Genomic DNA, 25,253 nt, shown 5'->3' on the forward strand with positions numbered 1-25,253 from the left:
CTTCTGTAGACACAAAACTAAGTCATGATGAATAACACAGTCTGACACCCAGTTTTTGTAAGTTTCTTTTATTATTTATTAGTTCTTCATATTAATGTTTTGCTTTTTATACTTTTAAACATATATGTGTGTTTGTGTGTGTGTGTGCGTGTGTGTGTATGTGTGTGTGCGTGTCTGTGTGTGTGTTAGTCTGCATAGACACTGAAAGACAGATTTAGAGACACACCATCCCAGAAACATCTTGAGCATCTGTAATGAAACCTGCCTGTCCAGCTTACAAACTCTCCCAGCGGAGGGCAGAGTCTGGGCTGAATTTGCTGGCAGACATGTTGTGAGCGAAGTGTTTAAAGTGTTTTTTTTTCCTTCTCACAGTTTAAGCCTGAAACTGCACCTACTTCATTCAAGCGAGGGAGGCTTTAAGTGTCTGGGAGATTGAGGAGTAAACCTCCTGATACAGGTAGTGTTTATCCACCACGGCCTCAGCCCTGGGGCGAAATCACATCTGTCTCAAAAGCCTATTAATCTCTGGAGAGACAGCGGTTTGACGCTCTGATCTCTGATCTCAATCCCTGTGACCTCTCGACAGTATCTCCCTGTCATCTGTCACACCTCTCAGTGATCTCAGCGCTGGTTTGCCTAATAAGCTGATTTGATCGGGGCGTTTAACCCTTCTCAGATAGGCCTGTTATCTCCCTGATCCCTGCAGATCACTGCGGAGACCCGAGCCCTGTGCAGCAGTCATGTTGCGCATCATTAGCCAGAAGTAACGGCATTTCCCACATTGCACTCTCTTAGTATTTCTAGTATCCATTCAAAAACGTATGTATTGATAATAGAGTCCTTTACAGCTGCACAAGTGTCAGTGAGAGACAGTGGAGTGAGTCTGTGTCCAGTAGGAAAGGGGAGTCACAGTGTGTGAGAAAAAGACTGGCAATCAGGAAGTTGTGTCTCTCCTCCAACTGACAAGCCAGGTCCTCAGCTTCTAAGGCACATGTACCGAAGACCCAAAGAACACGTGTGTTGGTTTTGGAGGATGTGTGGGGCGTGCGTCTTCTCCCATAGCTTTGTTGGACGTGCATTAGCATTCCCAGTCTAGTTACCTGCTTTGCTTTAATTGCTCGACCCGTTAACGCCTCCGCCAGTCACGATCTCATCTTCCTTCATCAACTCGAGTAATTCGACAGGGCTCCCTCTCAGTCCCAGAGTACTAATCTCTCTCCCACTGCCGGCCGCTCTGGCAAATCCGACACCAACGCCCACGCGGCGTTCCTCCTCCCCATCGCTAATCACCCGACTTCACCGCCTCCAGCCCCTGAGCACTAAACAGCACACGCCGGCCTCATCCCACTCCAACACATCGCCATCAAGCGCCTGGGATCTGATTCATAGACCTCATTTCCTCCTGGGGTCGAAACGAGGGAGGCAGACTTCTGTGGATTAATTAGATAAAAAAATGTCACCCCCCACCTGCAGGCTAATGGATCTCGCACATTTCCAGAACCCCCGTCATTAATCCCAGCATGGTGGTCGCGGCCAATCGGATTCAGATCTCTCATCCGGACAGATCTCGTGCCGCCATCAACAATATAATCCCCCGCCTCGTACCCGGCCTGGCAGAGAAAGCCATCTGTCCCATCAGACCCCCTTGGGGTTTGGATTCATCAGGGTCTCTGAGATACAGGGATCTCTGTGCCTTTCATTGTTGGACACCTGGGGCTCAGAGTCAGTTGACACTAGGATCTGTTGGGACCCCAGTACTAAATCTAGAGTCTGGGGTCTTGAGTGTGTGCAGGATTTGAGCATCGTTTGTTACCTTGTATTTATCAGAGAGGACTGTGCGAGGCTGAGAGGGATAGAGATGGATACTGTGGGAGAAATATTAGTTCAATTTTTTTATTTTTCAATGCTTCCTAGTTAGATTTAGAAGGAGGCACTAAGTATACCTAAGTGTTTTAATATTGCTTATCAGTAAGTCAGTCTAAATGTATGAAGATGTGTATTTGGTTAATATTTGAACGTGAAGACAAAACAATAATCCTTTCTTAAAATACAGAGTGGATTAAGCTATTACACAAAGTTATTATTCCAGATATATTTACTTCAAAGGTCTACATTGCAGATATACCAGAGAATTCATCCAGGGGTCACACTAGTTGTTTCCTCTTTCTCTCCTTGAGTTTCCTCACTGTGTGCTATTTTGGCTGAAACAAAAAGGCTAAAATGAGTCTATCAACCCGACATTAATCCACATATCTGATAAGACCAGGCCGATGATAGCAATATAAAGCTGCACAATCGGGTGACCTTTAACAGGCTTACACTGCTGAGCTTCTGTACTGAGCCACGAAGGGGGCAACTGGCGTGGGGCTCCTCAGCGCTGGATGACTGTTCAATAGCAATCTCTCAACAGCCACGACTTCTCCCCTCCCTCTCTCGCTGTTTGCTGAGGTGTGGGTGAGTGTGTGCATCTGTCAGCTGCGCCGCACAGCGCGTCCCTGTTTGGACCGCGTGCCATTGATTCCGCCTCGGCCCAGACAGGTCTGTCACCAGAGATGACGCCATGCGCTCGGAAAGTCTTATCTCTGTGAAGCCATTGACGTCAGTCCCACCGGCGGGGGAGAAGGGATTGGATCAGTGGGTCGACTCTGAGAGATATTACTCAGATGAATAACTCAACCAAATTGAAATGAAGATCAGCACCAATAAACTCCAGCTTCCACTGTTTAACATTACTGAGCAAAAGGACCAGAAGGTGGAACAAAGGAGGCCCTGATGCAACGAGCAGCTCAGGATCAACGTGTCGAAAGCAGAACATATGCCCCAGAGCCGTGAATAGATGTATTTGTATTAGATACAGGGAGATGTGCTCTGCAGATTTCTGAAGCTATCGATGAGAAATCCACGCTGTTTGGATCAACTGTACGGTCAGAACTTTGCCGATAGACCTCTGTATTGGAAATCACAAAAATTACACTAAGGGGATGGTACAGCTTTCTCCCTGGGGTGGGACACACACAGTCACTCTGGTTTAGGATGGGGATGTCCCTCAGTATGAGCCCAGTCCAGCCAGCTGAAGTTGCCCCCTGTCTGTGGACATGATCACTAAATGGCTTTCTGGTACAAACTGATATATGAAGACCTTGCTATGATGCACACACTGATATTGTATTATTTTCAGCTCATAAACCAGATCACAACAAATCATGACTCACAATTACCGTAATGAACGGAAGTTCTCCGAAGGCAAAGGAAAATCTGGAATCGGAGTTGAATCACGTCTTGAGTGACAGCAAATTAGACACAGATCGTACTGAACGCCTTAATGAATGAACAAGATTGGATCTGTCACGTAACACAAATGTACAGAGGACTCAGTTTGCACAGGACACAAATTTGCGTCAAATGTATTCTGATATAAGCATCATGCTGACAAATCATCCTTTACAGTTTCTCATCAACTGGTTCTTGAACTCTGAACTCTGAATGAATTCCTCAGCCTCGCACTTCTCAAGAGAATTTTCTTCATTATCACAGAAACACATTGGATGTATTGAACATCAAGATCAGTTCTGTAGCACCAGGATCTGATCCAAAAAGCATTTGATAGGATTAAATCACAGGATTAAATGTGACAGGATAAGTCATTTACTGCCAAATATGATCAGGGTATGATTGAATAATAACTTGTGTGCTCCAGTTATGGATCTACATAATGCGTGTTCTCATCACATTATAGAGACATTACTTTCATACATTTTCTTTCCAGACATCCTTGAGCCATCACTGTTCAATGCCTAACTTCTTTATTCCTGAAACACGGTTCCAGCTCAGGCCTTTACACATATCAATGCCCAATCTTATTTGACATCGTATCAATAATTACAATAAGATAATCTAGACAACAACTGCCCATCAGCAGCAGAACGGCACAATGTTGTGATGCAGGCTGGCACCGTGCCACATAGCTGTCATTGTCTCCGTCACCAATGTCATGTTAATTAGAAAAATTGAAAATGGACGTCTCTGATACGTCACCTCTTGTTTCATTTTTTATACACAAGCTAACAAAAACCCAACAACAGCTGCTGGTAGGCATCCAAGCTTCCTGAGGAGAAATTAAAATCTACCACCCTATTCTGTGCCCAGACCAGCTTTCTCGGTGCCACTTAGTATGTTTCTTCACTATTGAAATAACAAGTTTGGAGTGACGCATTTTACATCTAATGAATGCAGTTAGGAACAGGGCACCTCGTGAGGAATTATTATTTAGACAGCAAACAAGAGATCAGGTGGAAAATGGGAAAACGGGGCAGGAATCTCAATCTCATTCAGAAAATGACCGAATCCACCTCCTCAGTACCAGCAGCCACACTTTGAGATCGAGGCTGTAATTGGAGACGCATGACATAGCGCCAATTACGGAAACAGGAGACGTATGTAAACAAACTCATTAGGGTATCACTATTGTACCAAAACACACAGTGACTTCCCAAAGGGCCGGACAATGTCTCACAGCAACTCCCCAATATTGGTTTCTGCCTTTCAGTTTCCACATTTGTCCTCTTGCAGATAATCCTAGACTATCCAATCCCCCCTAACAACAAACCCATCCAGACTTTAAACAGTTGCTTTGTTACCCAACTAAACACAAAGCTGATTGCTCTCCAGCTGGCCTGAATGGGAGCCAGCACCAGCTCAACGCTGCTCGTGTTTCACTGAAACCCGACCCCCTCAACCTAAACTCTTTCCTTGAGTCCTCTGAGCAATTATTCATTATTCCTCCATTAAGGTATAGCATTACTTCCTGTCCCGCTGGCAGTGGCTTCCTTCCTGAGTTACAAATTGACCGAGCCCTGAAGGTCTGTGGGTCATCGATGGCTCTCCCTGCAAAACAAAAACACAATCAGGCTTTGCACCCCATTGTAAATGTTTGGCACAGTTTTCTACTGTTGGTTCTGTTAGGATGATTTATTGTCCTTTTCCAGAAATCTGGAAGGAAATCAGCACACAAAAAATGTAGAAATGATATGATGATAAAAAAACAAGACTAGCAACACGGACACAAATAACAAGTGTACATCTTAAGCACAGGAATGAAATGCAAACCACTGCACAGAAGCTTGAACATGTATGAGACCAGTTTACTCTCAGTGCCTTGGCAGCTACTGTACAGGCTGTCCACATAGCGCTGCATTAATCCACACCTTCTCCTGGAACTTCCTCTTCCTGTGTTATTCGACCACGATGAAGAGGTCAGAGGTCAGAGGTCACCGACTCATATGGAGGGAGAAACAGCACACAGAGTTTTCCGAAAGCCACCCGGTCCAGCAATAGAGCGGCTCGGCAACGAAGATGAGAAAGAGGCCGAGTAACAGACACGCTCCGATTACAGCCTCACAGCTCCACAGACACCAGATCTCGTTAATGGCAGCTCGGTGACGCTGCTGGCCGACTGTGTGGCTCCTGATGCGAGCGCCAGTCGGGCCTGTCAGGAGCACCGGCCCTCCGGCTGCCTAACCATGCTGACGGCGCGAGGTAGATGGGTGGAAGGAGAATCCTCGCTTCTTCTCTCTCTCTCCTCTTTCCTTTTTTCCCCTGCTTTTATTCCGCTCGTCTGCCTTTCTGAGTAGGATGACGAGGCAAAACTCAGAAAACGTTCTGTGCCCCCCTGCCGGCTCTCCCCACAGATCCTCTTCTTCTTTCTTTCTCTGTGTCTTATGGGTCATCGGGAAGCAGGTTAAAAGCATTGTCACAGGGCTGCTCAAACCCAGAAGGCAGTTCTGTGCTGTACGGTTCCAGTAATGACCATCTCTTTCCCCAGATCCCTGTCCACCACTCCACACAGAGGCTGCGAAACTAAAATACAGCTTTGGCAGCTTGTATAGCTGCACAAGGAACACATGACTGCGGTTGTGCTTTCTTTGCCGGTCTGTAGAGGTGTCTGAAGGTCGAAATTAAGCAGGGTGTGTTCAGCGACGTGTGTTCAGTATGTTCCTCTGCCATTCCTGCCTGCTGGGACAGTCAAGTGTCACGATAACTTACTCCTCCAAGCTGCAGGGGGAAATAATCGCCTGTGAAAACGCAGAAGACACGCGCTGCTCCTTTCATTAGCCAAGATTCCCAGCCACATTAATCGCTCTTTATGATCCACTTTCAGGGCTTTTGGACACAAGACACCAAAACAAGCTGACAAACCCTGGCTGACTGATAAAAAGTGTTACATTTACTCAAGCAGTACTTAGCAAATCTCGAAAATGAAGCAGGAGTCGCATCCACATCCACTCTGCAGCGACCGAGGCCTGTCAGAAACACTGAGCCTCGATGAGCAAGAGCACCAAGCCCTTGTTCTTTCAAGATTAACCCCTTTTTACAATGTATTTAATACTACTGCATTAAATTTAGTTCAGTGAGGATATTTCACACATCAGAATGAAAGACATTAGCAATATGCACTGTAGTGCTTATGATTCAGAAATATAGAAACATTCAATAACATATACAGGTAGATTGATAGTGTGTCAACCTTTCTTATACATCAGGCACAATCGAGTGTCTTCAACACATTCCTTATTTGTTTCGTTCTCACTTTCTGGGAATTAATTGGGATCCATCTCCCTGCAACAGAACCTGACTGTTGCCACAGAGCGAGATTAGAAATACGTGCGGCCCAAATTCAATTCCTCACTGCGGATTTGCATTTGCCCCCGAGAGAGAACAGAGCTGAGGCTGGAGGCTGAGCCGAGGCAACGTGTGTTTCCACGAGACACCTGAAATTCAGAAGATAAAGACATCACACTGTTCGGCAGTGAGGTCACTTGGGTCACAAACACATACTGGAACAGCAAAAGCCTTTTCAATTGTCTGAGCCTTAGGATTGTGGACAAATAAAGCAACGCTGCGGACGTTTAGCGGCATGTTTGTAACGGAGAACGATATTTTTCTCCTTTTTGTATTGAATTATTTCACACACGTGCCTTCTGACTTCTGTTCTAAAAGCAATGGATGATCTGGAAGCCAGTGTTTAACGCATCTTAGATGAGTCGTTAATGACGTTTCTTATAGTGGTCCTGCGTTGATTTCGACACTGACTTGGATCAGTCACAGGTCAAGTTCCTTTGGATCACTCGCCACATCAATAATGATAATAATACGGCTGCTTCTAAACAGTCGTGTTGATGAGCCTGTTTGAAGTCAGACTGACCCTTGACCTGGAAGTAAAATTCAACCCCAATGTCTCCCACACACACACACACACACACGCACACACACACATGCACGCACACACACACACACACATACACACACATGCACACGCACACACACACACACACAAATCTGAATGTCTGACCTTCATGTTGTGGGCGGAGCTTCAACAGGCAGCTCGTGTACGTCATCGCAGACGTGTGAACGCTCCTCGGTGTCCGTGGGAGAACTCTCCGAGTGTACAGAGGCACTCAGCAGGTCCCACAGCTGAGCGTGTTTGTTTTCCTTTTTTCCGCTCCTTATAAAACAAATTAGCCCCGAGGACAGGGCTCTGCAGTGACAGCTGTAACTCGCACCATGCTGGCGTGTGGATTTCATTCAAGCGCTGGAGACGCGTAAGGGGAGGCGAGAGGGGATTCCTCCATTGGAGAAATTGCCAAATCACACGAAGCGCAGCCTTCTCGTGCCAGCCTTCCTTCCCCCTAGTGCTGTTTTTTTTTTTTTTTCATGTGGGATTTTACTTACTACTCACCCTTTACTTTGAGTAGAGGGGGGGGGGGGGGGCTGTGAGGGGCTCGTGAGTATTTGTAATAATTAAAAACTGCTGCAATTTCTCAGAACACATATTCCACCATCTGCTTCAGCGTGTAGTTATTGTGTGTTTGTTTATTTTCCTAATTCATTATTACCATGTACCCAGTGTAGCATTTAAACATAAATCCAACTGGATACACAGCAACCCATTATAGGTATGTAATTATAATGATAAATTATTATTATTATTACTATACTCATCTCAGCGTTTTACCCCGAGAGATGCTTGTGAGTAAAAACTGTTTCTTGTGTCAAAGGTCATTAGTCCATAACAGTATGAAGGAGAGGAAGAGCAACAACCACAATCATTTTGCACACTTTGGTAAATTTAAAACCTCACACTGTTTCCCTTCCTTCACTTGTGCGTTTGGTCTGTTCGATATCCGCAGGCCGCATAAGATCCTATTTTTGGACAGTAATGAGCGCTTTCCTGGTGCCGGGAGCGTCTCGCTGTACCTGAGGGGAGGCTGGAGAGACAGCGCTCTGCGTCTGAATGCCGTGATGTATCTGTGAAATCAGCTGCAGTCTCCTGGCCTTCAGCGCACTCCCATGTGCGAGAGGGAGGAAGCACAGTGTGCTGACAGTTCATAAGTGGAAATAAATCACCTGCATGCTACAGCAGTCACAATAATAAAGCACAGCGCATTCAAACTAACTCTTGCAGGGCAGCAACGAGCACATTTGCTCCACTAAAACTTCCTCTTAAAACGCTCCCCCTCTCCTCGCTCCACTGTGCATGTTATGTTTCAAGCATCTCTGCAAGGAATTTGGGAATAAAAGCAGTCTGAACAAGTGAGTCTTTAAAAAAATGTATTTTTTCTTCTCTTTTTTTCATTTTTCCATTTTTTTACTAAACATATACACATATATATATCCATCTTACAGTGTTTTCGTTAGTTTTACAGCATGGCTATTGGGATTTATATTACTTAAGCAAAAAGAGTCCATTTTGGTATAAATAGGAACAGTATAAAATGCTAAGAACAATATCATATTATTAGTTATAACAAAGGTGAGATGGTACCTAGAGATGCACTCACAATGTGTAGCCAGTAAGATTTGCCAATTCTCTTCTGCTTTAGGTTTGACGTCAATGTACTCGGTAGCAGCATATTGGGAGATATTCATAAAGAGTCAGGATGCACCGAGTCCGGCGCACGCCCATGCTTTATGAAGACAACCCACACTAAGTACACCATGTTCGAAGACTCAATTTCATTATCTGCTGTTTTGCCTGTCCTTTCATTTCTTAGTGGCTCCATATCCTGTTCTCCTTGTTCCTGCTGTTTTTAATCACTATCTGTCAGATTACAGACTCCCCCCCAAAAACACAAACAAATATCTAACACAACCATATCAAAGCAGATTGTCAGGAAATGCAACGGGGGAAGCAATTTGGTGTTACATAGCGCCCAGCAGCCCACAGATATAAGGGATGCCCCCTCCCTACTCGTCTCTCCTCCGGCTTCATGCTGGGATATCTTTCCTACAGACATTTGGCCTGAAATTGATCGCTGGACGAACCACTGGAGCTCAATTGCTCAATCACAGGATCTGAACCCAGTAAGGAATGACATGGCAGGAAAAAGCAGCCGACTCAAACTCCCCTTTCAGGAAGTGGAACAAGGATGTGGAAAAGTAACAGTAGCATAGAGGACTCACTCTGTACCGTCTTTATAAAAAAATATACATATGAATCTGAAAGTAGAATCAAAAATAATAAAATTACATGTCAAAAAAGTTAATTCGTTTTTTCTTTTGTATTATCCTCAGTATCATCGTTATTACTATAAAGTCGCATAAATAAAAATAAATGAAATCCATAAGGGATGGCGGGGGATCGGGAGTGGGGTGGGGAGTTTCGGGAGAGGGATGGATTGCGCAGCATGCAACAGTTTGCAGAGAAGTATTTCAAAGAGCGATAAAAAAATACAGTGATTCACTTCAAAATACAGGTACATTAATGTCACTGAAACTACACAGTAGTTATACTTTGGCTATGATGATGGACAGTCTAATTCTATGACAGAGGCCAGCCATTGCACATACGTGTTGCTATTCGCTGCCTTTTCTAGGAGAAGAGAGTTCTTCCGTTTAGGAGTTACAGAGTATAGGGGATGTGTTCAACGCCTCCATGTTCATTCAGTCCCAACACACACGCACCTCAATGTGCAGGTCTCAGAGGACGACGACATGCGAACGATAACAGTAACAAGATCGACAACGACAACGACAACAAATGGCCCCGATCATCAATATTATTCTCCAGATGAGTTTTCAAACACTGGAGTCTCTACACACACCGTCAACACTGTCACAACGCTCATCTGACACAGGGGGCCGCTGTGTAGAAATGTCGCGCCCCTCCGACATGACTGTGACATTTAAAAGCAGGATATTGAAGACACTGCTTCACAATGCCGCCAGCGCCGCCACTTTGATGGGATTCTCCCGACTCACAGACACGTGACACCAGACAGGAACAGTCACACACAGCAGGTATGAGAGAAGAGTAACTACAGTGGAAGTTACAGCACTCGGTTGTACCTGGATTTTGAACGTGTCTCCTGGCTCTGCTCAAAATCTGAAGGGGAAGGTTGGGACCTGACGGAGAATCTCTCACAGACTACAAACTTGTGCAGCATGAGTAGGTCCTACGGACAAATCATTCACAATTTAGGGGTTGCAAACCAAACACTGCTGCTCTGTAAATAGCTTTCCAAGGTGTAGGACATGAAGGTTTAATTCGGGAACAATTGGGCATTCGGCTTTCGTTTTGCTATGTATCCCTTGGTCAATATTACATCGTCTATATGTTCTCTGTACCTCCTTGTCAATAAATCAAGTCAATAAATCTACCTCCCAAAAATCAAACACTAAGAGAGTATACCATCAGACACATTTCACAATGCATCCATGACTTCAACATGATTGATTAGCTATCCCATATCTATTGAGTTTTGATTTACATATTGCGGAATGTCAGTTTAAGTCAAACTAATATATTTCTCAACTCTCAGGATCTCCCAAGTTTAAATCCAAATCACTTCTGGAAAGACTGAAATTAAATGGGTCGTTAAATAACATCGTCAATAGTGTTTCCCGTAAGCTGACACAACCTATTTCACTACTGGATCGTCCTTGCATTTTGGTATCCTATCTTTCTGATCTTCTTTTCAATTATGTCATTCCATCCGTTTTTAATTACAAATGCAATCCTGACATCGTCTCCTTGAAGACCCCTATGATTCTGAGCTTTACTGCTGTCCGGTGGAGGGAGTGAATGTGGGAAGATCATTTCGTGAAAGGCTTTTTAGCCCAGTTTCCCCATCAATCAATATCAGAGAGTAGTTACACAGAATCAATGTGAATAAGCAATAATTCAGTTTAGCAACCCCTAAACTAAAGTAAGACTGATGTGTTCCTCAGAAATCAAAATTATTTCATTACTATAACATGGTCTGGAAGGTACAGAGCATGAAGTCAAAACTCATTTTGTTGAGTACAAGGAGCATCTTGGGCCAAGATATGAGTCCATGGGTTGTTATGCACAAATCAATGCTTTTATGATGTGAAATCCATCGAAACGACACACTCAGATAAGGTCAGCATGCAAAGCTTTTGGCCTCAGCAAGAAATAAAGCAAACAGACAAACAGACAAACAGACCAACAAACAGACAAACAGACCAACAAACAGACAAACAGACCAACAAACAGACAAACACAAGATTCTGCTTTTTGGTCCAATATTAACCCCATGGTGATGTGAGACAAGGCCATAAATATGCTTTTTCCCCAGCACTTTAAAATAGGTCACTTATTCAATAGCACCACCTACTAATGAAACATAATCTCCTATGCGGTTAAAACCTCGGCATGATCCACAATTACACACACCTTTAACCCTTTCCTAAGAGTTAGCATTAAGTTCATAGCTTGATTAGTTCTAATTCATTCAGACGCCGTTCACTTGGAATTGCCTTCAAATTAATGACATTTTAATACACAGTAGGACTCACACAACCACTTTGATGGCAACTCTATCCATAATCTCTAAATTAATCGTTGGCAGACCTGGGCAATTTCAGTTAATTAAATGGGTCACACGTTGCAATTATCGGTGCCTCTTCTTAATGAACTGATGTATGAATACTGCAGCAATAACACATGGATAACTCATGCACTGAATTTGAGATCTGCTGTTCATCACATCTATGACAAGGTCAGAGTGAAGGTTAGGGACAGGGTTTCACACTTGTTTTCAGGGACAGGGCTTGTACATCAGATCTACATCAGAAGTCAGTGAATGTGCATGAGGCGATCGTGTGTTATTCTTGTGGGATTCAAACTCATTTATTAAGAATCGGTGACCATTATTATAAAGTGTTGCCAATAAATGGAGCCAAAGAGTCACAGAACCACTTTAAAAAGCGACCCTTTCACCGCTAAAGTGCAATTTGTGCTAATTGTAAAGCATTTCAAAATGGTCAAATCATGATCACTGAGTTTAATTTGTCTTTGACTGTATTTGAGATTGAAACTGATGTCTTTGTAATTGTAGTGCTGATTGAATTCCACCTCACAAGTATTTTCTGAGAGAGTTTTTTGTTTAGTTTGTTTGGTGGTTGGGTGGATCTGAGCATTAAACACTAAGAGGCTCAGGAGTGGAGATTAAACAGTCAAAGTACTTGTTTTTGTTGCCTTTAGCGTCAAATGTTTATTTGATATTTAATGCTCTCATTTCTTAACCTTTGAAATAGATGTGAGTTGTAACTGGTATCCAAATACCACACTGGTACACACTCACAACTCCACAACCTATGACAACTTGTCTGTTGAGAATCCTTGAGAACTTTATGAACCAGTTTTTTCTTTATGTAGAAGGATGATCAATTTGTATGGTTGGTGTCTCCTGCTCTCAGATATTGCAAACATCGGTCTAACGGCAGAGAGGGTTATGGTTTCAAAGTTTGGCAGTTTTCCACAGAACTCGGCATCCTATGCAACCAGGCCTCCCACAGATACAATGTGACAGCTCCCATCGTGATAGTACTTCCCCATTGAACTGTGCATCTCCTCACTCACAGCTAACAGACTGCTGTTGCTCACACCAGAATCTATACATTAGGCAGATTGGAGACAAGTAGGTGAAGATGGTTGTGTAGTCCATTTAAATCCAACTGAAATATCAACTCTTTCACCTTAAAAGCATTATATTTCAGGTCAGTCTCCCTCTCAACTGTTTATTTTTGATTTTCTGTTTGTTTCCTGATTCAGCTGAGGTCTGTTTTCAATCAAAAGTTTGGCCCACCTTTCAATCGCAATTCCCCACCTGATACTGATTTTAATTTCTCCTGGTAATCAGGAAGTCAAGATGAAAAGCCAGTTTTTGCCACTGGCAGGTGGGTCAAAGTTTTGATTGAATCCGGGGCTTGGTAATAATAATAATAACAATGATAATACGTATCTGTTACATATGGTCCTTTGGTCGTGCATTTTGAAGTTCAGACACACAATGGCAAATCGCACAAAGCTGGGGGTTCTCCTGTGATGGAGGAAGCTATCACAAACAAGTCGAAATGTGTTGTTTGTACAAGAGGCGTGATTCCATAGAATACTGGCTAACGAATACAAGACACATTTTAATCCCATCCTCATGGAGTGATTCATTACCCACAGATGTATCCCAGCACAATTCTGGGCAATATTATATAACAGCCACTGAATTAACAACACTGACCCTGTTCACCTCTTGACCCAAACCATCTGGTGCCTTAGATTTCACATGATAAGAGCATTGAACGGCTGCGTTTGTGTTTTTACTCTCGTTCCTTTTCTCAGAAGAATAAGGCGAACAGGGACGGGGACAGGGGTGAGGGGGTGAGGGGCTCGATCACTGGGAGAAGCAGCCTGGCTTATCCGCGGCCCCCAGAGCCCAGCTTGTCTGTGGCCCCCCAGAGCCCCAAGCCTCTCTCAATCGTCATTCTCCTCCTCGTCGCTCTTGTTGGCTTTGCTCCAGCGCTGGAAGCAGTGCACAGTGGAGGCTAGGAAGAAGCTGGCCAAGATGGCCGCCACAGAGACCGAGATGCCCGAGAAGATGATGATGAGATAGTCGGTGAGGGTGAGGGTCAGCTGGCACTCGCGGAAACTGTCCTCTGAGAGCAGGCTGAGCGCCACCCTGCGGCCGTCGACGGGGAGGGAGCACTCCATACCGTCCACTCCTGTGGGGAGAGAAACAAAGAGAAGTTATGCGCTCTGTATTAAACCAGCTGGTCGCGATGCAATCAAACGCAGGCCGAGTGTTTGAGTCCCAGTCGGCAGGATCAGGTGGGATCCCCTAAAAACACTGAGGGGAATTTCTGAGTACGGAGATTGAATGCCAAGCCATAAAGGCCCATCGAACACGGTCTTGACCTCTCAGCAGTAATCAGACAGAAAACATGAAATACTGCATCATTTCCATCTTCTACTCAACTCAAGAACAGCTTTGACTTTGGCTGTGTTCCTGATTACAGGACCCCCTTTCCAGAAGTCATTAGGCTACGATATTAGGAAGCCTTTTTTTATATAAAGATAATTTAATCACTGGCTCTATTTCACACACTCATTTTGTACAGTAAAATTATCCTCCAAAGGAAATTAATCCTGGCAGATTTTGGGAGTTAGAATTCTTGAATCGGAAACATATGTCCTATTTTCTTATTTCTCATTCCTCCCACACTACCGTTGAGGGGCAGCGCTAGGGTATGGGCTTAGTCTGGCTAAACCCACACCTGAAAGCCCTTAGCCTCACCATAGCCACACCAACACCACCACCCACCAAAAAAGTAATGAACGTGAATCCTACAATTCCAAAACACCTTTTTATTCAATCCGTGTCTACATGGGGTGCCACACGCAGACTTTAGTTATACTGCAAAGTCTGTGCATTCATTAGCTAAATGGTCAGATTCGGCACAGATTCTGTACAAAAAGATGAAAGTCTGTGCGCGGTGAGCGTGAGCGCACCCCCTGTAAACATGCCGACAGAGTGATGCATTTTGGGTATGAAAGTTTTCTTTAGGAAGTGTGCTTACAGGCATGTAGCCGGAGTTATTGATAAAAAGATAAAAAGAGATGAAAGTGTTAAAAAACAGACTACAACTACCGTGGGTAACTGCAGGTTTTAATAAAAGGCTGTTTTGGAATCGTTGTGGGACATTAAAAAATATTCTATTTAGGTCAAAAGAGACACTAAGTGACCGGGTTTTATTTATGTAGCTACTGAATTGAATATGTATGGTATCAGTTATTTATCATTTATTATAAGGCTATTTGTTTTTTATATTTTATTTTTTATATTATATTTTACAGCCACACAAGTGAAAAGTGTCTAGAGCCGCCCCTGCTACAGTTTCAAAAGCTCAGTGGCAGGGAAGTGCAGGAGGTGCCTGTAGCCCTTGGGAAGTGGAACTGAACACCTCCAATTCATGTATATATTTAATTAGTTGGTCACTGTTACTCAAGGAAAATTCTCCCTTTCAGAAGTTCAGATTTAGAATCCGCAGGGCATTTCAGATGAAAACACAGAGTCCACATACCCTGTAGGAGAGCCCATGATGTCACAGTGCACTAACGTGATGTCACAGCATATAGAATGTTCGTGGTGGCATCGCTGTGGAAGCCTGAGCTTAGAATGGACATGTCTTCATTCTATGGACGAGCTTTAAGAGAGACAGACACACCTTGACACTGCTCTGAACAAGCATTTACAATGGATTTCAAGTTCTTCAGTCCAATAGTACTGTACAACAGAACTGACTACACAGGTAAGAGTCTTGAATCATGCAAGAGAGTTTTCTAATAGGCTTCGGAGTCCATTCAATTAGTAATTCATGATTAAATGCTGTAATGTAATGGATCGTAATAAGGAAGACACTAGAAGACGTACCACAAGGTTTTGAAATACTAAGTGTGAATGCATTGATTAAATCTGCTTTGTTCGTCTGTCTACAGGGAGCACACCTGACTTCGATCCACGCTCCGAACTTGCTGATGGCTGGGTCAGCTCCTCACCCCCCTCACCCTCATCAACCCAGAGTGATGATGACCTACAGATCATCCCTACCCCACCTCATCTCCAAATTGATTTTGGGAGATGGTTCGATCTCACCCCATCCTCACCCATGTGCGAAGCTGATGGCTGGGTCAGCTCCTCACCCCCCTCACCCCCATCACCCCAGAGTGATGATGACCTACAGATCATCCCTACCCCCCCTCATCTCCAAATTGATTTTGGGAGATGGTTCGATCTCACCCCATCCTCACCCATGTGCGAAGCTGATGGCTGGGTCAGCTCCTCACCCCCCTCACCCCCATCACCCCAGAGTGATGATGACCTACAGATCATCCCTACCCCCCCTCATCTCCAAATTGATTTTGGGAGATTGTTCGATCTCACCCCATCCTCACCGCAAAAGGACGCTGATGGCTGGGTCAGCTCCTCACCATCCTCACCCTCCCCACTCCAGAGCAGCCCCACGCCCTCCCCACTTTGGAGTGATGCTGATGGCTGGGTCAGCACCACTCCCCCCCTATTCCAGGATGAAGATGATGATGATGGATCCCAGATCATCCACACAGAGTTATGGAACTTGGAGGATTCCCAGCACTCCTATACTTCTGAATTTTTGGGTAAGACTTTTACATTATTTTATAGTTTTCTAATGGACTTAGCAGTCCATTCAATTAGTAATTCATGATTAAATGCTGTAATGTAATGGATCAATATTAAGCATGGATCGTAATAAGGAAGACACTGGTTTCTGGAAGACTTACCCCAAGGTCTTGAAATAGAAAGTGTGAATCCACTGATTAATTCTGCTTTGTTGTTCTGCCTACAGATATACCTGCCTTCGCTGCCCTTCCCAGGCCTGTCAGCCCCACGCCCTCCCCACTCTGGTGTAATGCTGATGGCTGGGAAAGCACCACCCCCCCCCTATTTCCGGATGATGATGATGATGATGATGATGATGGATCCCAGATCATCCACACCCTAGACACGGAGTTCTGGAGCTTGGAGGATTCCCAGCACTCCTATAAATCTGACTTTTGGGGTAAGACTATTGAATCGTTTTAGAGTTTTCTAATGGGTTTAGCAGACCATTCAATTAGTAATTCATGATTAAATGCTGTAATGTAATGGATCAATATTAAGCATGGATCGTAATAAGGAAGACACCGGTTTCTGGAAGACTTACCCCAAGGTTTTGAAATAGAAAGTGTGAATCCACTGATTAATTCTGCTTTGTTCTTCTGTCTACAGATGATATACTTGCCTTCGCCGCACTTCCCAGGCCTGTCAGCCCCATGCCCTCCCCACCCCGGAGTGATGCTGATGGCTGGGTCAGCATCACCTCCCCCCCACCCCAGAATGATGCTGACAGCCTGGTGAACCTCACCCCCTCCCCACACAGCCCTGCACTGGAGTGCACAGCCAACGGGGGGGGAGGTCCATCCCGCAAGAGAGCGAGGCCCGGCTCCCCGCTCCCCTGTGACTTCTCCCAGGGCCCCCCGATCAAGAGGAGAGCTGTGTGCAGCAACGGAGGAGCGGGAGAGACTGTCTGAGGAGCAGCGCAGAACCATTTGACCACCCGTGTTTTGACCCTTGCCTGTTTTTGACTGCGATTTCTGGATGCCCTATTACAGTTGTTCGCACGATCGCCCGACCCTCGGACTGCCTTATTGACCACGACTCGCCTTCTCGCTCTTGTTTCACACGACCCTCTGCTTCTCTGACAAATTCTGTTACTCTCCCCTGTCAAAGACGCATGTCTCAGGGGGACTTCTGTAACAATAAATATACTTTTTTTCAAAATTCAAAATGTGTCCTGTCAGTGTTTCGAGTAGGGTGGTTATTTTCTGTGGAGGATCACAAAACAATAGAATTGTCCCAGGTGTTTAAGGGTGAGAATCTACACCAGCTGTGGGTGGCAAATCATACGTCCCACTGGATTTTAAACAGGGACCTCACACTGATATCAGCCCCTTTCCTCACAACTCTGGGTTTCTAAGCACAAGTCCTGGTTGCATAACATAACAAAGACATCCTATTAACCCACATCTTATTGGTCGCCCAGATTAAATCACATTCCCTTGCTTTGCCAGGCGGAGAGCGCCAGTCTGGGGAACGCACTGGTGCCATTGTGGACACCTGTTCAGAGACTGTGTGCTGACATCTTTATTTCTTTGACAAAATTATTGCCATTACTTTAAAAGTGTCCTTCTTTTGCTTGCATCTGTCCCCAGATGGTTATAATTCTCATTTGTCCATCACTTACATACAACAGATCCATAGTAGATGCCCCAGTAATACAAAACCCTAAGCCTTGTAAAGTTATCACCTTAACGGCCAAAATAAAGCAAAATAATCTGGTAACAAATTGTTCAAATTCACTCTGTCAAGTCTGCTTTAAGAAATGTACAGTGATATATGAGCATTTAAAAGACGCAGCAACCAGAATCCTGCGACCTAAACTCTCAGACACGCTTTAATTAGGAAAAGCAAAGACATCGCCTATCTTGACTAAATACAAACACAGCTTCCACTGTGACAAAGTGCTGTAATATATTGTGTATTCCACATGTAGAAAGCAAGGTCATAGTTTAAGGACCAAAGGTGAAGTGCATTGGTTGTAGAAGAGGGCACAACACTAGGGAAACTTTCAAATTAAACACATTTATATTGAAGCAGGTTCATCCTTGCCTTATGTACATCCATCAATACTTACAACTGTTGTTAATACTTTCTACCCATTTGTTTCTCTCACACACAGAACAAGACACACTAGTGATGTATCTTTTGTTGTGGGGGCCATTCATTAACCCTGCGTCTACAATTAGCATCTTAACTGTCTGGATTACGGAAAGAAATAATGCCACATTTTTGACACCTCCAGAAATGGCTGCTTTTCTTTGTGTATCATTGTGTGTGCGTCCCATTTAAAGAGATGTTCGGTTTGCAGCAGGAGGCAGGGGTCTGCGCATTATAAAACCCAGAGCTGAACGGAATAAAAAGATACAACAAAATGTGACATGAAAACGGAGATGTAATATTTCTACTGGATGTGGACGGCTTTCTGTGTGGATGCTTTTCAAAATGTCCATGAAAAAACGAACAGCTCTGAATAAATGAAGGAAATATATCACCTCTTTCTTTTGTATGTTTACATACAGGTGCAGCGCATATTTCACTCGTCTCCACTCTCCCAGTCCAGAGACACACCAGCAAAGGACTGCACAGGTTATTAAGACAATGTTTTCAGCTACTCTAGTGGTCGAGTGCGCGCAAACCATCGCTGCAGCCAAAGTATGTGCTTGACAAACAATCGCTTCCTGGGTCGGAGGTCATTAATCAGGCCGAACGAATAATCATAAAAACATCATCAACAACAGCGGAGAAACAATAATAATGTGCGTAGGTTGTGTTCTTATTCTAATTTGAAAGGCACAGACATCTGTCGACTGCATTAAATCACGGCAAACAGACACCTCTGAAGTGGGCTAGAGGAAGGCACAAGTATTTTTCTCCATTAGAAATACGAATAAATGCATTTATGAAACTCAGGCATTATTGAATATGGTATGGAGTGTGGGTGAGGCAGCTATATGTGAAATAAGCTCATGGGCTTACTGCTTGTGTGGGACTACAGGCAAGGCTCATGCGTACAGTTGCATTTTGTTTAATATCATAATATTTAGTTTTGCTGTGTTTCTCAGATTTATAAATAAAAAATGGTCAGAGCATTTTATTTGTTTCAAATGTTACCTTGAAAGGTTCAGATCTTCACTGACATCTTACTTACGTAAAATGTTTTTAAAAAGTAATTGCACTGGAGTGAATGGGACACCACTAATCTATTCACCCATCCATTATCAATATCTGTTCTTCCAGTTGGCAGACACAGGCCATCGCACAAGTACACGCACACGCACACGCAAACGCACACATACACATGACTACAGGGCAAATTAGAGAAACCAATCAAGGTAAGCAATATGTGCTTGGGATGTGGGAGGAAACCAGAGCATCCAGGGAAGACCTACAGTCACAGGGAACACATGCAAACTGCACACAGGCAGACACCCCAGGCTGGACTCTAACCTTGTTGCCAGGAGCTGTGAGGCAGCAGCGCCAACCACTGCACCATCGTGCCACCAGAAGGGAAACCATTACAGAGAGAAAAGGACTAATATCCTGTTGTTTGGAACCAGTAAGAAGCTTGGCTGTACTGGACTGGACTGGACTGGATTGTATTGCATCATCAGATTACACAATTACACACATCTGATACGATGGAACATGTTTTTTCCATCCCAGACGCTTCCAAAGACAGGGCAACGGTCAATCAGACAGATTCGCAATTGGCTATTCCAGAGTGGGAGGAAAATAAGAATATGAATAAACAACACAAATTGAAAATGTCAGAGCAAATCAATCTCAATCTAGAGTGACAATAAAGGGACGGATGAGGTGAGGACAGAGCTGCGCTGATAATAGACACACACAAGGTCATGGCTGTCCGCCCCAATGTCGATTGCCGATTGTCAGCTGTCATTAGAAATAGCACCCAGCGTCGCGTCTTCGAACACCGTGAGCCCAGACTGTGTATCCCGGCGTATCCTCTGAGGAACAAGGAGACTTTGAATGAAATGCGTACCGATGTGCGGAGGATAAACCCTTAACCTGGCCTCCTGTCTCCAGTGAGGATTTCAAACAGCTGCTCCAGCTTCCACATGGGGAGGCACGGCCACAACTCCAGGCTCCTGCGACTCGCACTCAACACGGCTTCAGCTCCCCTGGCGAGCCCCCCCACTCTGTGATCGGACAATGGCCTGCTAGCGAAGTGCTCTCTGCGCTCCACTACACAGACTGTCCCCTTGAGCAGGGGGTTCCCTCGGCCACAAGCGGAGGTCTGTCCTTTTCTTTACCGCATTATCAGAGCTTTACAGAGGAGATTTACTGTCCTGTTTGGACACATCTGACCACCTGTTACACGTCAACACTCAGAAGGTCAGCAGTTCAGTGGAGCATCTCCATCACTGAATTCAACAACCATATTGTATGGGGGGGGGGTTCTGGGAAAACCACTGTATTATGCATCCAACATTCACCCAGACTTAATCAAGCACAGCTCAGAAACACACACAAGCACACTGACGCACCGCCCACAGTGAGGGTCTCTCCAGAGCAACATCAATGCACACTGACTGCTTGCTAATACAGTTGCGCCCTGACACAATACAACAGTTTGGGAGTTGCGTATTTCCACAATCATATGTATGTATATTGACATTGCGATTAAAAAGCTTATCCAGTTTAGTGTAGATCACTCAGTGCTGTATAAACACACTGCATCCAGTAAGTGAGTGTACAAACACTGTGTGTGCAGTCACCTCATTTATCAGTGAAAGTGGAAGAATTTTATATATCCCTAGCCTACTTTTAAAGAAGGAAGAGGTTTGTTGTTGTGTGTGTGGAAGTGTATATGTTCTATATATACAGTATTCAAACATATCCTGCATATGGGTTTAACAAAAATTACTACTAATTGAGCTCGGAGGACAAGATAGAGACCCACTGACACATTAAACAAAAATAAGTGTTACACTCACCTAAAGGATTATTAGGAACACCATACTAATACTGTGTTTGACCCCCTTTCGCCTTCAGAACTGCCTTAATTCTACGTGGCATTGATTCAACAAGGTGCTGAAAGCATTCTTTAGAAATGTTGGCCCATATTGATAGGATAGCATCTTGCAGTTGATGGAGATTTGTGGGATGCACATCCAGGGCACGAAGCTCCCGTTCCACCACATCCCAAAGATGCTCTATTGGGTTGAGATCTGGTGACTGTGGGGGCCAGTTTAGTACAGTGAACTCATTGTCATGTTCAAGAAACCAATTTGAAATGATTCCACCTTTGTGACATGGTGCATTATCCTGCTGGAAGTAGCCATCAGAGGATGGGTACATGGTGGTCATAAAGGGATGGACATGGTCAGAAACAATGCTCAGGTAGGCCGTGGCATTTAAACGATGCCCAATTGGCACTAAGGGGCCTAAAGTGTGCCAAGAAAACATCCCCCACACCATTACACCACCACCACCAGCCTGCACAGTGGTAACAAGGCATGATGGATCCATGTTCTCATTCTGTTTACGCCAAATTCTGACTCTACCATCTGAATGTCTCAACAGAAATCGAGACTCATCAGACCAGGCAACATTTTTCCAGTCTTCAACTGTCCAATTTTGGTGAGCTTGTGCAAATTGTAGCCTCTTTTTCCTATTTGTAGTGGAGATGAGTGGTACCCGGTGGGGTCTTCTGCTGTTGTAGCCCATCCGCCTCAAGGTTGTACGTGTTGTGGCTTCACAAATGCTTTGCTGCATACCTCGGTTGTAACGAGTGCTTATTTCAGTCAAAGTTGCTCTTCTATCAGCTTGAATCAGTCGGCCCATTCTCCTCTGACCTCTAGCATCAACAAGGCATTTTCGCCCACAGGACTGCCGCATACTGGATGTTTTTCCCTTTTCACACCATTCTTTGTAAACCCTAGAAATGGTTGTGCGTGAAAATCCCAGTAACTGAGCAGATTGTGAAATACTCAGACCGGCCCGTCTGGCACCAACAACCATGCCACGCTCAAAATTGCTTAAATCACCTTTCTTTCCCATTCAGACATTCAGTTTGGAGTTCAGGAGATTGTCTTGACCAGGACCACACCCCTAAATGCATTGAAGCAACTGCCATGTGATTGGTTGGTTAGATAATTGCATTAAAGAGAAATTGAACAGGTGTTCCTAATAATCCTTTAGGTGAGTGTATATCAGACATTCTATTAACATATTTAGCTCCAAATCTTTTCATAACATCCAACCTTACAGTTAATCTCCAAGTTAACCCCCACATGAAACTGACCGTTCACAAGCTTCTAAACACTGCTAACAGAAGGTCCCCGGGTTTCTGTTATGTAATAGTTTCCCATGTGCGAGACGTTCTGCTGGGCGGTTAAACTATTCCATGTAACTGCTGAGTCAAGTCATTTACAGCAAAATAAAAGCCAAGAAAAAATTCTGGGCAAAGAACAAACACACCAAGAAACAAAAGACATGGTACATTCCAATATGGCTGCCGATCCAACAAGGTCTCCGTATGAAGCATAAACAAACAAACCCATCGCCTCTCCCTCAGGCTGTGACATTGCACACATACAATAAGCACGCCAACATGCACTCAGACCCCCGCGTCTCTCAGTGGAAGCGCCCAGGCAGTTCTGTGTGAACAGAGCTACAGTGTCAGGGATGACCTTTTGCAGATAGGGAAGCCAGGAGAGCCCTCTGAATCCGTCTTCCTGCCCAGATGGTTGTGTGAAACTGCCAAATCCGTTTACAAATCGCTGACTGCATACTGTACATCTCACAGGGCTTTACACTAACAAATGCAACACAGAGCTTCGGAAAACACAGGGAATCTGTCCTTGGTAATGTTTTGTCAGTATAATCATCGTCGCGCTTCACATTGTATTGTTTTCAGAAAAGCAGAATCTCATTCAATTCTAAAGCCACTGTTCTGAAAACACAAACAGATTGTGTCTGCCAAACCTTCCCCAGTACTGCTCCTGCCCACGACTGCTGCAGGAAGATAACATCTCGGCCTTCTTTGTCTTTCTTTTTTAAGATTACTGGAACAAAAAACAAAAAAAAGGCAGCTGACCAAAATGATACAGTACTTGCTTCAATTTGTCACTTGGGGGAGGGGGGAGGATTACTTAATTAGATGAGATAATCACAGACTATGTATGCCGTGAGGGAAAGTAAAGTAAAAGTAATAAGTCTAGAAATGCTTGAGTGTGAAACTGGTACACTTTTGACTGTGATTAATCGGTCCTATTTTTATTCAGGCTGTACTCCTTTAGAGACAAACTTTTTGTCTAATACAGATAGCCTTTGCCTTCCTGCTGCAATGATCCATCTAGGGGAATTTATATCCGCTTTCACTACAAATGTAGGTATATTTATTGAGAGAGAGAGAGAACAATGAAGCAGAACTGCTTAATTATTTATTACCATTTGTTCTGATTTCAAGTTTTATAAATTGTAGATTTATTTGAGCTGCTTTTCAGAATAACATCTAATCTGTCGTTGCCCCAGGGTTGGAGCGCAAAGCCGTCTTCACTGTTTGGAGTTATCATATTTCATTTCCATTGGCTTTACTGATGATCGTTTAAGCACTATAACTATCTCAAACGGAGGAGGCACTGAAGCACCAAATATATCCATAAATCAGGGAATATTTGCCCACGAGAGAGTGCTTCATTAGGAGCACATATTGATATCAGAAACACACAACAGTTTCCAGTTATTGCCCACGATATGAAACATCTCACCGCGTGGTTTTATTTTAATAACGTACGAGACACTAACGGTCATTTGGTGTCGCTTTGATTGATTCGAAAGCCGAGATGGAAACATTTGCATTCATCCTCACTCCACATTTTCCGCACTACGGCACGCACATCACCAGTTGCTAACAAAACACACATCTTCTATATTTTCGGAAACAGTTGGATCGTCTCCAACGATGCAGAGACGAGTCTACCTTAAACTGGAGTGCACTATTTTTATTGCTGCCTACACTTCATCTCACTCATAGCGCGGCTAGAACGTCTCCCGTTTCACTTTGATAGGAAAATAAGAAAAAACAAAACAACAACAACAACAAACAAACAAAGCATAAACCCCAATTAATGTGATGATGGAATATGTGAATAGAAACGCCATTTGGATCAACACCTCTGCAGATTTTTGACAGCAGTTCATATATAGCTCTTGGATTTGTATCCAAGAAACACTACAACAAATATAGCATTCAGAGCTATCCTGTTCATACTGAGAAACAGCTGAAAATCACCACTGAGGAACAGACTCCTCCTGGGTGACAAAGAGAACCAGCTTTCCTTGCTCTCTCCCTTCCTCAGACACCGGCGTCCTCACAGAGTTGTTGTCGGTTCAGATTGGTGCAGCATGGAGCAGTGAGGTGGAAAATTATGAGTTTTTTCTTTTTTATTCCTCTAAAAAGATAAAAATCCCTTTGGCACTCTTTCACAGAGACTGACTTTAATTGGTCACAAACCTTTTACTCTATCAGCAGGGGATACCAACTACCAACATTTATTCTTATTTTTCTTGTCTTTTAATCAGTTATTGGCATGTTACTTCATCATCATTATCCCTGTCTGGCATACGACTTTTCAGGCTTCTCTGTAATGTCCTCATTAACAAAAAAGGCAAGTAACTTTTCCAGAGACTATGCTGAACTTTAGTGATTATTGAACTTTTATTATGTATTGAAAGTTCCCAGAGGATCCTCCTACTTTGCCACACTTTGAATGGATGGATCTATTAACATCG

The 25,253-nt window shown here is 44.0% G+C and overlaps 1 protein-coding gene across 1 annotated transcript in view; it reads right to left on the bottom strand.

Moving 5' to 3' along the window:
* Positions 1–8,622: 8,622 nt before the first annotated feature.
* Positions 8,623–25,253, bottom strand: part of lrrc38b (leucine rich repeat containing 38b) — a 33,894-nt gene continuing 17,263 nt past the window's right edge. The window contains exon 2 of the mRNA XM_066691017.1: positions 8,623–14,019. Coding sequence (XP_066547114.1) covers positions 13,772–14,019 — 248 coding nt within the window. The 3' untranslated portion in view covers positions 8,623–13,771. The remainder of the gene's footprint in view (positions 14,020–25,253) is intronic.

This window comes from Amia ocellicauda, chromosome 18 (genome assembly GCF_036373705.1).
Source record: "Amia ocellicauda isolate fAmiCal2 chromosome 18, fAmiCal2.hap1, whole genome shotgun sequence".
Lineage (NCBI taxonomy): Eukaryota > Metazoa > Chordata > Actinopteri > Amiiformes > Amiidae > Amia > Amia ocellicauda.